The sequence below is a fragment of the Akebia trifoliata genome, chromosome 6 (assembly GCF_017979445.1).
Source record: "Akebia trifoliata isolate Shusen 1 chromosome 6, ASM1797944v1, whole genome shotgun sequence".
NCBI lineage: Eukaryota > Viridiplantae > Streptophyta > Magnoliopsida > Ranunculales > Lardizabalaceae > Akebia > Akebia trifoliata.
In genome coordinates, this window is record NC_141380.1 from 3988133 (window position 1) to 4005000 (window position 16868).

Genomic DNA, 16868 nt, shown 5'->3' on the forward strand with positions numbered 1-16868 from the left:
TAAAAACCGTAAACTTGGCAAGAATTGAAGTTTATTTCCTTCTTTTATAAAATTTCTTAGTCTTTCCTACATTGAAGAAGCTAGGATAGAAAGATCAAGAGAAAAAAAAAAAAAAAAAGGTTCATCACAAAATAAGCACTAGTAATACAATACAAGAGGCGGAAAAAGTAGTGTAGGTGGGTCCATCAAAATCTCATATTTCACCCGTTCCGAGAGGCTGCCTTGAGGTATCACCAGAAGCCCATGCTTGATAATCCTTGACAAGCTGAATAACCATGAAAGATGAGAAATACATCTAGACATAAATTATGACTTTTTCTTTAAAACAAAACCAAATCAGTCCAAATCAGTGGTACAGACTGAGAAAGCCTAGTGTAATAACAAGTGACTGATTGCAAGGTACAAATCAAGCTTGTCCCGACACAACTATAACCAATGAAAATAAGAACAACAATAAAACTCATTGTCGCCTATAGAGTCTCAAACTAAGATGCACGATCTGCTGGGGCATTTGGAAATAAAGGACCGTTGTGTTTTTTAGCAGTAATCGGCAGAATTCTGTATATGGGTTTTCTGTTTTTTCATTTAAACTCTTCACGGAGTTCAAATGAGTTCTCAAGGTTTTTTTTTAAAGGATAGGAGTGGGTTTGTTGAATTTCTCCTGAATAGTATGTTCGGTCAGTTGTCTTTTGATCTGGCATTGTATTTGGTTGATCGTCTCAACCGGCTTCTTTTGATCAATACAAATCAAATATATATATAAAACTGTGGTTTTTCCTAGATCATCTCAAATCATTTTGCCGCTCTTAGTTTTTTTTTTTATAAGTATTTTGCCGCTCTTAGTTTACCACTCATCCATCACAACATGCTCATCTTTGCTACTCTCATTCGATAAACATGCAGTTACTTAACTGGATAACATCAACTCCAATGTACATCAGAATGTATACACAAAGGCTTTTCTATAAACATTTATTTTTTCTGGACAAAATGTTACTTATCTTAATTTCTCTGACTGAAGCTAAGGGTGCTACATACATATTTGGGGTCATTTTCGGCAAACAATTAGCACCCAATATGCAGTCTCGGGAATTGGTTACCATACTTTAAGAAGAAACTGATTGTGGAAGACCGCTAAACTTATCTTTCCTAGTCCAACCTCATTCATAGACCTTTCTCAATGGCTCTCAACCAATAGAATGGGAAGTTTTGCAGTTTAAGGTTTTATTTATGATCATAAGGAGTGTTACTAAATGCTAAGAAGTGAGGCGAGGTGTTTCACTAGCCAAAGCCGTAGAACCTTTGTCTTAATCCTCCACAAACAACAAATCCCAGGAGCTGATCTTCTTAATCTACCACATTTCTAATGTGTAAACTAGAAGATTTTTGCTAACTCCACGTGTAGTGTTTCTTTTACACTACATTTTCAATCCCAGACCTAGATAGAAGAGGATGTTTCACCAAGTTGACAACAGGGGTAAAATCTTTGCCATCTTCAACTACGAAGCCTGATGATTATTTTTTTTTTTTGCTAAGATGTTAAATTCTCCTTAAAAAAATTGGGAACAAGTTTAGCTCCTTGAGATATTAGAATTTGATTTGTGGATCACAGATAAAATAGGAGATAACCAGTGGACTGCACTAGGGCAGCACCCAAATTAGCAAATTAAAGGAGATGTTTTTTTTAACAAAAAATTTGTATAATTAATGAAATTTAAAAAAGAAACAAAAAGCTTTACCAACCTGTGCCATAAATCGGGGAAGCATTATCCTCAAAATTTGCTCAAGGACTTGTGCACCAGTCGATTCAATTGCTTCCACTGGAATCGGTCGAAACGCAAATGGAATATCAATGGTGACCTGTATCCCATGTAACAATATTAAAAGCAAATCTGTAAAAATTTCAATTGTTTATAGAATTGTATACCACACATGTAAGTTCCAATCTACGAGTGATATAAATGAAAGTCACCTCTATGATGGTATCTGAAACGAGCTTCTGCACTGACGAGTTGCTCTGCTTGCTACTGCATGATATTTGATTCACCATTGAAGCTGCATTTCCCATACCAAATCAGTGTCAAAGGTGTCCTGAAAAGGCATTATGTAGTTCAATTTAGAGATGAACTCAAGCTTCGATCAAAGGTTGTTAATTTGGGGGTTGGATAACTGTTGCATACATGAGTGACGTCAATATGCCAGTGAATAGATTGAAGTCAAAATCCAACAAGATTTTAATGAAATCTTTGTCGATAAGAACAACAGAAGTAGTTTTGTATCATTCTCATTATTCGGTGTCTTGTAGCCTCCATCAAGTGATGCCATGTGGACCGCTCAGATGAAATCCCCAACTTCGAGATATGCTGACTTCTTGAGTATTCTCGAGGTGATGTGTCAGACCAAGATTTCTAAAACCATGTTTGACCAATAGATATGATATAGGTTCAAGCATTTGGAGTATAAGTACCAATTATACAAAAACTAGTAAGCTGAAAATGTTTTCAGATGTTGAAGCATAAGCCTTACATGCATGGAACCACTAAATAAATATATATGTATACAAATAATATTGAAAATTGAAAAAATTAAGAGTGGCCATCACATATTTCCAAATTTTAAGTTTCAAAATCACACAATCTAATTCTTAGTTTTAATCCCCTATATTAATAGTAATATAACATATTCTTTATATTTCAGCAAGAACGAAATTTTATATTTGGATAATCGAAAGTTTTTGAAGTAAATAACTATTTAATATTTATTGTAAAAAAATAATATTATTTTTCAATAACTTTCTTTACATGTATTACATGAAATACCATGACATTTATTTATAATCAAATCAATCCAACAATTTTCTTTCCATAAATTGCTATTTTATATTCAAGTTTGTTTCTAAATGCTCCAAATCTCTAATTATATTGCACATTAGCAGAAATAAAGAAACGGGAAAAGAAAAGAAAGGCAAGAATTACAAAATTAAGAAGACAGAGAGAGATTAAAAATAGTAACATGTGAAGTGTACACCTCAATCATGCCTCCTCTGAAGCAGATGCAGTTTGGACACCTCTTTACCCGTTTCATACACCTTAGTTGTTTTTACATTTCTTCCTTGCAAATTGCAACTCAGGGCGTTTGTAGTAAGAGTCGTGCTGGAGTGACCTCAAGATTGAACCGCACATCGCACACCCTGATGTGAAAGTTTATAGGAACCATAGATGCTTTTTCACTAGACTCTCGATGAAAAGCATCTATGGTTTCTATACACTTAAAGGTTAGGGATGTGAGGTTCAATCTTGAGGTCACTTCAGCATTATTCTTGTAGTAAACCTCACCTGAGGCATGTCAAGAGGTGTATGCCTCCTACACCTTTAATTAACAACTTCGGAGAGGGCATTAGTATTAGAGCTGTCATCGACTTATATAAGATGAATTTATGGAGTGTTTGATTAAATTGGTAAGAATTGTCCAGTTTTTTTAGAACACTATAATGTACGTCATCATTGATGACAGCTCTAATACTAATCCCCTCTCCAAAGTTGCACCCTATTCAATCAAATTCTTTAAGATTGCAAAGAATTGGACAATAGGACACAAAACCCTTAATTTATATTCTCCCTCAGATTCCTACAACCAAATATTTCAATCCATTGTTGGACCCATTATGGCTTAAATGTTAATTATTTAACAAATCAGAAATACAGATTAAAATTTAAATAAATAATCATACCTGAGAACTTCTCATTCTGCGAAACCACAATTGGTGAACCCTCCAGCTGTAAAAATAAAACAATATCAAACCTAGAACCACTGTAACAGCCATCAAGACCTGAAATTTTCCAATTTAACCTAAGAGAATATGAGAATGAAAAGGAACAAAGAAGGCTAATAAACCTTGCAAGACAAGAGCCTAATGCAACAACCATTAGGTTGCTCTTCCACTCTAACCAGCAAAACTGGACAAACTTCGAAAGCAAAGAACTTGATCCTGTAAACATAACACCTGAACGTATTCTCATCGATCCGCTCAATCCTCTCAGCGTCCAACACAGAGTACTGACTTGCAGGCAAGCTCATATACTCAACTGCAACCACGAAAGATCAAAAAAGCCTCCACAGATTACAATTTCAAGAAACACAGAAGTATAGATTTGTTTGAGGTTCTTGCTTACTTAGAGGACGTTCAAGTTGTCGAACAATAACAGTTTCTGATCGCTTAGCAACGAAACGAGCTTTTGGAGTCGGATCTACCGAAATTGCAGAAACACGAAGTGAGGATTTTCGAGATTCATTTTGAATCGAAGCGAAACTCAAAACCACATTTTTAACTGTAAAAGGGATTCGAGGATTTCTCAAAGGTGTAGTAATGGATTCCAAACGTATAGAGTTCAGTGCCATTGAAGAGTGAAGTTTGTAGCAGTGAACAATAAGGCGTAGTTGAAGATAAGGCCACGAGGTTTGATACTACACTTAAGGCGCAGATTAGCCTCTTTGGCTTTTAAGTATGTGGACCCATATACTTATATGGCGCATGTTAGATTTATTTAACGCGCTTTTGCTAATGAGAGCAGGTTTTTTTTTACTATTGTAAACCGACATAGTGTTGCTATTATGCGCCATCGATGGAAACAAAGAATTACCAACAATAAAAGAGTGAAATTTGTTTAATCCGCGCAGAATTACATTAAAAAGGTTAAATCTTTACAGCCAGAAACCCTAATACAAACTTCAAAGAAACCAATTAATAATGCATCACCAGCACCGATTCTTCCCCAATTTCACTCAAAATACAATATTTCGAAACCCTAATCTTTGAAAACCTAAGAACTTGTGAACTTAGTAACGGCCTTGGTTCCTTCTGACACAGCGTGCTTCGCAAGCTCTCCAGGTAACACGAGACGAACAGCAGTTTGGATCTCTCGAGAAGTAATGGTTGGCTTCTTGTTATACCTCGCAAGTTTCGAAGCTTCTTGTGCGAGTTTCTCAAAGATGTCGTTGATGAAGCTGTTCATGATCCCCATAGCTTTGCTGGAGATACCAATGTCAGGGTGGACTTGTTTCAAGACCTTAAAGATGTAAATCTTGTAGGTTTCAACGTTCTTCTTCGATCGCTTCTTCTTCTTGTCTGAAGAAGCTGCTTCTTTGGGAAGCTTTTTTTCCGCTTTTAGCTTCTTCTCTGCAACTGGAGCTTTCTCGGCCTTCTTCTCCTCTGTAGCAGCTGAGGCTGGTTTCTTCTCTGCAGGTTTCTTCTCTGCCTTTGGCGCCATTAGAAACCTTTTTTGAGAAAATAGAAGAGAGCGACCGACACGAAGGAAATACCGAGAGAGATTGTGATTTGTGAGTAAAATTTTGTGTGGGATTTATTTATATAGGTTAAGTACTGAGATTTGATTGGTTAATTTCTTTTGACGCAGATCGATAAGATTAACCGTCCATTTAAGAAAATGGAATGGACGGTGTGGATGAGTTTGGGTTTTAGCGATATGGTGGAATGCGAAACCGATACTGTCTTTGGTAATAGAATCTCGTCCTTTTCGTGTCGTTTAAGTGTCTTTTGGGCCACATGCTAGCGTGCGCTGGGTGCAATCTATGACACCAAGTAGGCAAAAATTCAAGTTATATTCGAATTTGAATTGCAAAAATCTGATTTAAAATTTAGTCAAAAATTTAATAAATGAAAAATATGCTGCATATGATTCATACTTATATTATCCATTTCATTTCAAGAATTCAAACATAAAAAATTCGATCATATAATAATGATGGTGATGATGAAATTTTTTATGATAATAATGATGGTGGTGATAATGAGGACATTGAGGTTATTGTTTCATTGATTTTTTTAAAAAGGCTAAAGTCAAAAGATAAATCAATAATTTGAAAAATTAAAATGTAATTTTAAATAAATGTAGAGGGTCATGTCATTATTTTTTTAAAGATAAAAAGAATATTTATCACATAAAAAGGTGGGTTCCTCCAAAATTTTGAAACATGACTGTTTCAAAGTCAACTTGTGTTATACGTCACAACTTATAAATTTACACTTTATAACATACAATAAATTATAATAGCATTTTTTTTTCCATTAAATTTTATGAAAATTGTAAAAATTATAAAATTTGTAAAGATCGCGTTTTATTCTTTTCAAATTTAAAAGTTGGGAATTATTCAGATTAGTTAATAATACGGAGAATAATATTTTCATTGAAAAAAAAAAAAAAAAAATTGGTGATTTTTTTAAGAATTAAACGGGAATTGCTAACAAGTGGGGTAAACTATACTTTGACCCCTTATGATTTGGCATAATTTCATATTGAACTCCTAATGTTTTTACAATTGCACTTATCTTTCCTAAAGTAATCAAATGGATTTACTTGTACCATTAGTAAAATAATTTAAAATTACTTTTGTAAAGACTATTTTGTCCTTTTTTTTTTTTCTTTTTTTTTTTTTAAGTTGAGGAAGGAGGGATCACCAAAATTCCACTAGTAATTGAGAACAGGGGATTCACCAAAGTAAAGTTTTATTCAGCTTGAAATTTAAAATTGGATTTTGTTATAAGGTACATGTTAAAGTGCAATAAACATACTTTGAAAATTGGAATCTAAAGGTGTTTTGATAATAATAATAAATAAATAAAAATTCAGGGTCATTTACTATACAAAATTTAATTTTCAAAGTGTATTTATTGCACTTTAACATGTAACCTGAGGGCACACATTAACAAGACCCTCTATAAAAAATAAAAATAAAAATAAAAAAAATTTCTCACAATTAAAAAAATTAAGAAGGTTAAAATGGTTAAATAACTTTGGAACATTAACCCACTTTTCGAAAAAAAAGAGATAAGTGAAATATCAAGAGGTTAAGGGATCAACATGAAATTATGCCATCATAGGAGGTCAAAGTGTAATTATCCAATCTAATACGATAGCATGGAGGATCTGATGTGGAATAAATAGTTATAGTTTTAATTGATTCTTGTCTTATAAAATATTTATATGGGTAGATCTGAAATTATGATAATTAATTGGGAAAATTATTAAAAGAGGGTTAAGTATTTTAATACTTACAAAAAAATCTATTTTTTTTAATTATCAAAAATGAATTAAATCCCTGAATAGTTCAGCATTTTAGTAACTCATTGGGTTGTCTAACATTTTAAATGAAGACTAAATTGTTGGGGTGTTAAAGCAAATTATTAAAACGTTGGATAGTCCAGTGTTTCAAGCATTCGAAGGACATTTTTGGTAAAGCAATTTATCTTAATACATTAAAACATTGGAAAGTCCAACGAGTTAATCAAACGCAGGACTTTCCAACAACTTATTTCATTTTTGGTAATTTTTGAAAAATATATATTTTTTAAATATTAAAATATTTAATCTTTTTTTAATAATTTTTCCTAATTAATTTTAAAAAAAAATTTAATAGAAATTTGGTACTTCTGCTAAGTCGATAAGAGTCCTTTAGTGTTGATACCACGACCTAGATTCACAACTGGCCTTTATTTACACACCTTCACTTATTAATAAGGCGATAACTAATCTCACTTGAAGAAATGATTTATGAAAAAAGACAAATTCTAAAAACTAAGGGTACCATGTGAATGTAGAAAACAAAATTTTAAGAATTCGATCACGTGCTTTTAAGTTCACATGGTCCAAATGAGAATGTCGGTCCAGGCTCTACATGGTCCTCGGGTCGATATAACCTTTTCATATAGAAAAAAAAATATATTGAATAATGCTGAAGTGACCTCAAGATTGCACCTCACATCGTACATCTTGACGTGAAAGTGTATAAGAACCATAGACACTTTTCATTGAGATACGAGTGAAAAAGAATTTATAGTACCTATACAATTTCATGTTAGGATGTGCCATATGATGTACAAGCTTGACGTCACTCCAGCATGACTCAAAAAAAAATTATATACAAACTTCTTCTAAACATATTTCAACTTTGTGATTGGGGCCATTAACCCAAAAGACAATCCCCATGCCAAGAAAAGAAAGTGCTTGCATCCATGAACATTTCATCACTCCTTTCATTCATTTATGGAACTATTATATTAGTCAAAGACGTCCAATCTTGATCGAGCGGTTCTTTTGGGCCCACAAATGATGCAACATACAAGCTACAATCATCATCATCACCATCATAGACTTATTCCCAATATTCTATGCGATGTCATTGAAATAAGGACTATAAAATCAAAAGAAGTCCCACTACAGATAATTCATCACAAGTTATCTAGTATGTTTCTTGCAGGAGAATCGAACACACTTCAATTGTCCAAGATCCCATCTCTCAAAATTTCAAGGCAGTTGTCCATGTTCCTTGGACGCTCGGGTGTTTGGTGACATGCCTAGTCTTCAGCTTCACTGCCCTCCTTCCCGTAGCGTTCCTTAGCCTGGTCGCATGTAGGAGTACGTCTTCTGGTGTCATGTTCTTCACACATACAACACGTTCATTCTTGTTCTCTATCATATCAAAGCAATAACAATCATAAAGGGCTTTTGAAACCTCTTATTCAGACAATAGCAAATATAAGAACCACAAATCAATCTGGTTGGATAATTGGACCAATCCAACTGAATTTCATTTCCCTTTACAAGACCCTATACTCTCCTCCTTTTTTTCTTTTTCTTTTTTGCTTATCGTGGGTATCCCCACCCTTCGACTGAGAGACTAATCCCACGGTCACACGCACTGCCCCCTCAGAAATTGGACCCTGGAGGGTGGCGCCAAGGAATTCATTGTTTCGTAGGGTTTCAAACACTTGACCTACTCTTCCTAAGGAGCTGAGTTTATCAAGGCTCGGCTTGCCACAAGGCCAACCACTAGGGATTAGACCCTATACTCTGCTAGTTATATAGAAAAACCTTGCAAACTGATCAAGTTTTTGAAACTGAATACAGTGTCATGCAACCCATGTCCAATAGATATAGAGAAGTCAATGAACCCCGTAACTAGCAAGAAGACTCCTGAAGAAGAATTCAAAGTCCCAGAATCATATGGTTCAACATTTTGACAAATCGTGGCAGGGACCAAGAACATCCATTCAAGATGAAATTTAGTGGGATGCTTAGAGTTATGGTTAAGGTTGTAAGACAGGTCTGGTGTAGAGAGACCATGTAGTATAATAAACTTTAATTATATGGCAATATCCCATGGTTCCCACCGAAAATGTCCCCTTCCAATGCCCCAAAACCAAAGTATGAAGTGGCAATCAAAGTTATAAGTCATTTTAAATATCATTCTTATTATTTTGTACCAGATACCAAGAGGGAAAAAGAGTCAGATATCTTACTATAAAAGGCTTTTAAATGTGGATGCTGACCACGAATGTGTTCATTAACCACCTCTAGCTGCGGATTGCCTTCTTTAAATGCTGGCAAATAGGACTCCATAAATGCCCTGCCACATTAAACCAGCAAACAGAGATACATTAAAGACCACTGAACATGAGGAATCTACGAGAGGTCTCCAAAAACTAGCATAGAAATCTAGGTCCAAAAGCTTATCTGTCCTTGAGGCATGGCACGGATTCCAATATTCAAAAACATGCCACATAAGATATATTAAATCATGTCTTCATCTGATATTAGGCAGTCAAGCAAGTATATAAAATGATTTTTTTATACATAAATGACCATTAAGAAAAGAATACAAGGTGGTGGGGGATCCCAAAACAAAAAAAGGCGAGTGAGAGAGGCCTCACTCACACAAAAACAAACTGTTGAAACAAAAAACTAAATGAACCCAAACACAATTTCTTCCCATCTAAAGACAATCTTCAAAACAAAGTCCATACAACGGGAAAAAAGGGAGGGAAGACCAAAAGTACACATTGGCTCTAGAGGTTCAACTTGAGCGGGCAAAACAGCAAAACCAGAGCCCGACAGGCAAAACCCAATCTAGGAGCTTCGACTGGGATTTTTGAAACTCAGGTTGGGTCCAGGCTTGACTTAATGAACCCAAATAGAAATTGTCATGAAGCTTTGGGAAACCTGAGTCCAACCTCATGTATATATAGATATATTACAAGTAACAAAAGAGGCATTTGGGGTCTGTGTTCATTTTCAGTAGAAAGAAAAGGGGACTCCAAAAATTGGGGGGGCGGGGGGGGGGGGGGGTTTCTTCTACCCTCATCCTCTCATGCCATGAGCCACACAAGTACAACCCCTCCTGACTTCTTTCCCTCTCTCCCAACTTTTAGGACATTTCTTGAGTAACCTGACATGGACTTTGGATGAACCATCTATACTTCAAGTTGGGCTTTGGCAGTGTTCTGAGGCTCAAGTTGGCATCCAACCATTTAATTCACCAGATTGTTTGAACCCCAAAATGGGTACACTAAGTTGTTTTGATTCCCTTCTCTGCTATTTAGGCTTCATGATACTTTGATCCTTTAATCTTTCTAGTTGACACTACTATCCCAAGGCATGGCCACCAATTCACAAAATCAAGGACTGTGAACCCTAAAGGCAATCATTCAATTGCATATGAAGCAATAACTCTCAAGTTTCTTCATCACTGGTTTCATATGTAACCTTGTCAAGCTTTAAAATTTTCAAAAGCTTTTCATAATGATGAAGTTTGCAACTAGTAATACCACATATCTGAGTCGGAAACCTGCCTTCAACGGCTTGTTTATCAAATCAAACAGTAGTGAATGATAACATATAAGATGTGCCAAAGGTGCACCAAGAGGTCAAGCCCCTAACGATCTTTCCTTCTTTCTTTTTTTCATATTTACTTATTCTATTTTAAACACTATCTATGCAACAAGTCAACCAGCTCAACCCCCATCCTAGGCCATAATTTTTATAGATAAATTCTTCGAGTTTAGACCATTAGTCATGTCTCAATTTCAACCCTCCATATTACTAGTGTTGTCAAATGCGGTCGCATATTCGCATATGCTATTTTCAAAGTGAAAATCACATATGCTACAGTCGCATACCTCAAATTATGCTATCTGCCAATATGCGACGGCATATTTTTTCAAAAAAAATTTCTTATAGCATATGCCACCTCATATGCGAACGGCATGAGCTGGTCGCATATGGTATTTAACAACATTGCACATAACCAATGAAAATGGAAAAGAAAAGTATGCACTTTTCACCATGTTCATATATGACCCAAGTCGATCAGTGAATTGAAGCACAATTCTTGGAGCGTAAAAAAATGTCCAATACATTGTCAAAGTTATGGATCCAATCCCAAAAAACTTTCAAAGTTTTAGGTTATGTTTGGTAAATCTTCTTGAAAGTACTTCCACGATTTTTAAGTTTTAAAAAAAAATGTAAAATCATGTTTGGTTAAAATATTAAAAAGTACTTTAAATAAGTAGATTATTAAAAATAAACACTTGAAGTATAAATCAAAGCAGAGTGACTTCTACCTTTTTACTTGGGCGGGAAGTACAATTTCCACCACATCATCGTGTAAAACATGGGTTCAAAACCCATGAAGTGATTTTTTTATTGGAGATGTGCATAGTGAGTTGAGTCTGACTAGCCTTACTAACTTGGTAGATTTCAACACTTACTAAGAGTCGTCGAGCTCACTTGTGGCATCAAAAACATCATCCGATGGGACAGGTCATAGAGGACAGAATTCTATGAAATTTGGAAAAAAAATTTAAAAACAAAAATTTATTTTTTACTGTTAATTTTAATTTTAAATTTGGGAGTTCAGTGAAAGTGCTTGGTAGCCGTCCATTTTCAAAACCTTGGATCCAGCACAAACTGTTTTTTTTTTTTTTAGTCTGAGTTTTTCCATGAAATCTACTAAGCTGTGGTGTTGGATTGCCAATGTGCATTTGAGCTCAAGGACCCTTAGTAAGACTTAAAAATCTTACCAAGCTAGTAAGGAAAGTGTTTTTCTATTGAGTACCTCTTTCTTTCCCACGTCTTTCTATCTCCATTACTAAGTTAGTACTTTTATAATTAGTACTACCAAACGATTTTATATTGTTGAAAAACACAGTTATTCTCAATTAAGTATTTTTACATAAGTAATTGAAAAGTTACAGAAGTAATATGAAACACAACGTTAAATACTAGGACTGGGATTAAACTTTAGCATTCAACCTTTTTTCAGCTCATTGCATCATTATGTAAAGAGTCGTGATTTTTTGACACCCACGCCCCCTGACGTGGCATGGGTTAGAACCATAGATTTTTTACCCTAGAGATACACAACTGTACATCCCCATAAATATGTGCAGTTGTGTATCCTTAGGAAAAAAATCTATGGTTCTAGCACATGTCACATCACGGGCGTGTGTGAGAGGGGGCGTCGAAAAATTGTTATTCTGATGTAAAGTATCTTCTAAACATGAACAATGTACACTGCGACAATTGGCTAAGGTGAACATATAGAGAATGGAAATATATAAGTTGGTCTATTTTACCTTTAATTGTAATCGAAGTTAACTTTTTCTATTAGGCAAACTAAGAATAGCGATGTCTTCCAAAGTACTTTAATATGCAAAGATGTCTTAGAATTTAATTTATAAGAGCTTTGACATCAAGAATCATTTCAAGAACCTCAATATAATGTCATATTTGATGAATATTTTAATGGTTTCGTAACGAATCTGGTTCAATTGAATTCAAACTAAATTGCAAACAATCTAAACACAACTGAACTGTTTTTCCAATGCAGACATCGTTTTCCGTTAATTAACATGTAAAAAAATAAATAAGCACATTATGAAATTGAAATGAAGCTCTCTTCATGGCATAAATCAAATACTAATGCAGTCCTATGGAACAAAACAAAAAAAAAAAAAAGAGAGATAAAAATCAGACCTGATACCCCTACTACTTCCACCCCAATCACTATAGCTCACGATCAACTTTTGGAGTTGCCAAACGCCTCTCAAAGCCATCCCACCTCAAATCGGTCTATATTGGATTTGGAGATCAACAACACCAACCAAGAATCATGGCACGTGTGTGCGTGTGAGTGAGGGAGAGAGAGAGAGAGAGAGAGAGGAAGAGGGGTGAATATAAAGGAAGATAAACGTACCTCTGAAACGAGCTGGAGAACGGAGAAACTGCTGAGGCTATGCAGGGTTTGGTAAGAGAGGAGAGAATGGGGGGTTTAAAACCAGGTAACTGGTCTCGTCCCCAATTGACTCGCTCGAGTGATATCGTCTAGACGAGTCAAACCGTTTTACACATAGATTATATTGGCACACCAAATTTTACTTACAACACATCTTAGGAGAGAGCATCAAAGAAATTTTAACCAAACAAAATGAATGAAAAAACAGGTATAGAAATATATTGAAAACATTCATGAGATTTAACCTTTAAAAAAAACTAAAAAATCATATCTCGAGAGTGAGACAAATGAACTGAGATGAAGTTCTTCGAAGACGATGATGGCAATGAAATTCAAAAATCAGATTTCGTACAATCACAAAATGATAAAGGGGGTTAAGTTAGGGTTATAGAAAAGCTACGCTGAGGTGGGGGTGAAGTCGTCGTCGTCGTTGATTGGAGAATACAACGAAATTAGGGCTTGGGGTTAAGGCTTACAAAAAAGAGGAGAAGAGAAGAAAAGAAAAAATCTGATTGGGTAATTATAAAAGTACCTCTTGAATTAATAAAGGCAACCCACAACACCATATCCGAATTGTTTTGTTTTATATGAGTTAAAAGTTTTGGAATGAGATGATTTTTTGTGAGAATGATGAGGCAATCATCCTTACCAAAAATCAACCCATTCCAAAACTTCTAATTTCATCAAAATAAGTTCAAGAATCGTACATTGACTATTTTTTGTAAACCAGCTTTGATGTGGTTAGAAGTTTTGGAATGGGTGGATTTTTTGTGAGGATGGACGATCTCCTTATCATATAGATTATCCTCTCCAAAAATCAGTTCATTTTGAAACTTTTAACCCATATAAGACAAAATAATTTGACTATGGTGTGGGTTGCCCTTATTAATTTGTGGGATGCTCTTATAATTATCCAATTTGATTTTACCTTTTTTTTTTGTTTGGATTGATATGGCACGCAAGGAGGTGTTTGTAGTAAACAAAAAGTTTTAAGTGAACAACCACGCACGTTGTTTATTTTTGTCTGTGTTGATCCACGCCATATATATATATATACAACGAAATTCGATACATTGTTCATTTAAATTTCTAAAACATGTTTTCGAGTGAGTTCATTGGTAGGCATTTTAATTTAAAGTCTTAATCTTGCTAATAATTACCAGAGATAGTCATTTTTTTAATTAACGAGACCATCACTTTAAAGTCAATGATATTTGTTCTTTAAATTTATCAGCAAGATTGTCACTTTAAATTAGAATATCTACCACTGAACTCACTTGAAAACATGTTTTGGAGATAAAAATTAACAATGTATCGAAATGGAATTTCTGCATAAGTTGTGCAGGTTTTGTAAAAAATCTTTACATAAATAGGTGTGGTATAAGTAAAAAAAAAAAAAAGATGGAGTGTTAATAAAAACTCTCTCTATAAACAAAAATCCATTAATGACACCTACCATTTGTCTTTATGCACCCACTTAAGAGTCGAATTAAAAATGATGAAATAATCATAACCAAATTGACGAGGGGGGAGGGGTTTGAGCTTTTTTGTTTGGTAAGAAGCTATTGAAAATTTTCATTATGACTCGATAGGATCCTACTAAATCTCTGTTGAAGAATTTCATATTGAATATCGAATGAAACTTTATTTAATTTTTATTCCATTGTCGAGTACCTAAAATTGATTAGTCGATTTTGGGTCTACCAATAAAGACTCGATCATTTTCAGGTTTGATTCTAAGAAAGTATCTTAAGGAACTGATAAGAATTGGGTCTCCTTTGGATATCTAACTAGTAAATTTATAACATTTATAAGTTAAAACTAAAATTAAAATATAAAGAAAATGGAAGCTTCACATTTTGTTTTTACATGAACTTCATTCTATTTTTCATTTATGTCATAAAATACAACATTAGACCCCATTCAACTATTGTTTTATAGAGTATAAAACTCTATTATTACATTTCCTGTCCCCCTCCCCCTCTAATTCTATTGTCTATCATCCCCCCTTATTAATAATATCCCTCTAACTTTACTAGAAAAATTCAAATTTGATTTTTGAAGTTCTTTACTAACTTGAACGTCAAAGAGGTTGTGGTGTAGGGGCTACGTGCAAAAAAAAAAAAAAAAAAAAAAATCTAAACAAATTTATGTAAAAATAACATATATTGAAATTTGTCACAAAAACAATCTCTACCCAACCCATTGACACCCATATCCCTAGGAAATCTGTTTGAACATGGACGATTCCTATGATCTCTTCCTCCATGAGTGGTGGAGACCTTTTGTCCAACGTTTTCTTCTTTATTTGGTCGAGATCATATAACTTTATGAATGATGATAAACTGACTAAGAAAATACTTAAATATATTCAACTGACGTTGAATATGCATACAACCATAGATTTTCATTTGTATCTCGAGAAAAAACATCTATTGTTCGTTTAAAACTATGGTCCTTCGCTTATTTGGTAACAAGTGGCAACAACAACATCAGCATGACAAGTGCCGTGAATCCAAACAAAGATCCTGAACGCTTAACAAAGATCCCTTATTTACTCATTCGAACAATGCGAGTGGGCTGACCTCTCTGTCTCTGTCTCTGTCTCTCTCTCTTATACGAAGAACACAGAAGAAAAATGGAGTCGCCGAGTCGTCTTACGTTTCTTCTCCGGAGGTCCCACCAAAGAGAGCCGTACCAATCAAATCCTCAATTGCAGGTGAGACATCTTGTTATAATGGAGATCTGGTGGCACCTGATCATGTTTTTTCTGAATTCGAAACCCTACATTTGTTCTCTGCATCAGAGATCGCTTTTATCGTCATTTATACTACAAATTTCAGTTTTTTATTGATCTAATTTCACTAAAATTTTCAAATTGTGGAATAAACATTGTGAACTTAGATGAGTAAATGTGAATTACTTGTTGAAGTGGAGGAAATATAAGAATCGATGAGGGAAATTTTATGTTTTTTTCCCCTTATAGTTGAGGAATTCAGGTTTAATAGTTAGTGTTGGAAATTCGACTTCAAATCGTGTTTCGTGCAGCTTTGCATGTAGGTTTAGTAGAAACATTTTATTTTGATATTTGTGGATCTAGCAAGTCAAATATAGAGTGAGTGAATAACAGAGAGCAATGTGGTTATAAAGTTTGTCGGATTAGGCATTTTGGAGAAATTTGAATCACGGACAGCAAAAGTTTTCTGGTCATCTGGTGTTGTAATGACCCATGTTAAAGGCACCCCAGTTCTTAGTAAGGGCACCCACGAACCTATTTCTATGGTTTGAGCACCCCAATAGGTTTCTTGTTGAGATGAACATGTCGACGTAGGCCAAAAAATCATAGGTGGGGTGTTCTAATCATTGTAAAACTTAAGCTTTCAATAGTTTGTGGGTGCACCTATTAATATGGCGGACGCCCCTAACCGCAACTGTTGTAATATTATGAAAAATAATGTTTAAAAAAAATAAATAGATAAGAACTGTTACTGTTGTAAGGAAATCAGAGAAAAGAAAAATATAAATCTATATGTTGAGAATCAGAGGAATCTGAACTTGGTGAAGAAAAAGTATTGAAAAACAGAGAAAGCAAAGAGAACTTGGTAAACTACTGAATTGTAATTGATGAATTTTCATTAGACTTGAGTCCTATTTATAATACATCAATAGTACAATAACAGAATAAACTGAACTAACAAACTCTTCTAACTGAAATAACTAACTCTTCTAACAAACTTTTCTCCTCTAACTGAAATAACTAACTCTTCTCTTCTAACTTT

General features: G+C 34.4%; 4 protein-coding genes across 4 annotated transcripts in view; 1 reads left to right on the forward strand and 3 right to left on the reverse strand.

Annotated features, from left to right (window-relative positions):
* Positions 1 to 18: 18 nt before the first annotated feature.
* Positions 19 to 4534, reverse strand: LOC147399716 (RAP release 2, galactose-binding-like domain protein, putative (DUF1997)). The gene is made up of 6 exons (XM_086445182.1): positions 4173 to 4534; positions 3895 to 4085; positions 3731 to 3776; positions 1973 to 2055; positions 1744 to 1860; positions 19 to 265 (listed from the first exon to the last, which is right to left on the reverse strand). The coding sequence occupies exons 1-6, from the start codon at positions 4396 to 4398 to the stop codon at positions 194 to 196; spliced, it is 735 nt and encodes a 244-aa protein (XP_086301308.1). The 5' UTR covers positions 4399 to 4534; the 3' UTR covers positions 19 to 193.
* A 102-nt stretch (positions 4535 to 4636) lies between these two features.
* On the reverse strand, positions 4637 to 5345 carry LOC147399717 (histone H2B.3-like). Its single transcript, XM_086445183.1, has one exon. It carries the CDS (start codon positions 5265 to 5267, stop codon positions 4821 to 4823), a length of 447 nt encoding a protein of 148 aa, XP_086301309.1. The 5' UTR covers positions 5268 to 5345; the 3' UTR covers positions 4637 to 4820.
* A 2676-nt stretch (positions 5346 to 8021) lies between these two features.
* LOC147399718 (large ribosomal subunit protein mL43-like) lies at positions 8022 to 13163 on the reverse strand. The gene is made up of 4 exons (XM_086445184.1): positions 13051 to 13163; positions 12831 to 12926; positions 9317 to 9423; positions 8022 to 8486 (listed from the first exon to the last, which is right to left on the reverse strand). The coding sequence occupies exons 2-4, from the start codon at positions 12908 to 12910 to the stop codon at positions 8314 to 8316; spliced, it is 360 nt and encodes a 119-aa protein (XP_086301310.1). The 5' UTR covers positions 12911 to 12926; positions 13051 to 13163; the 3' UTR covers positions 8022 to 8313.
* Positions 13164 to 15621: 2458 nt separating this feature from the next.
* The window catches only part of BTR1L (binding to TOMV RNA 1L (long form)), a gene marked incomplete at its 5' end in the record, with an annotated part of 10290 nt that continues 9043 nt past the window's right edge, over positions 15622 to 16868 (forward strand). The window contains one exon of the mRNA XM_086446545.1: positions 15622 to 15808. Within this exon, the coding sequence (XP_086302671.1) occupies positions 15622 to 15808 (187 nt within the window). The remainder of the gene's footprint in view (positions 15809 to 16868) is intronic.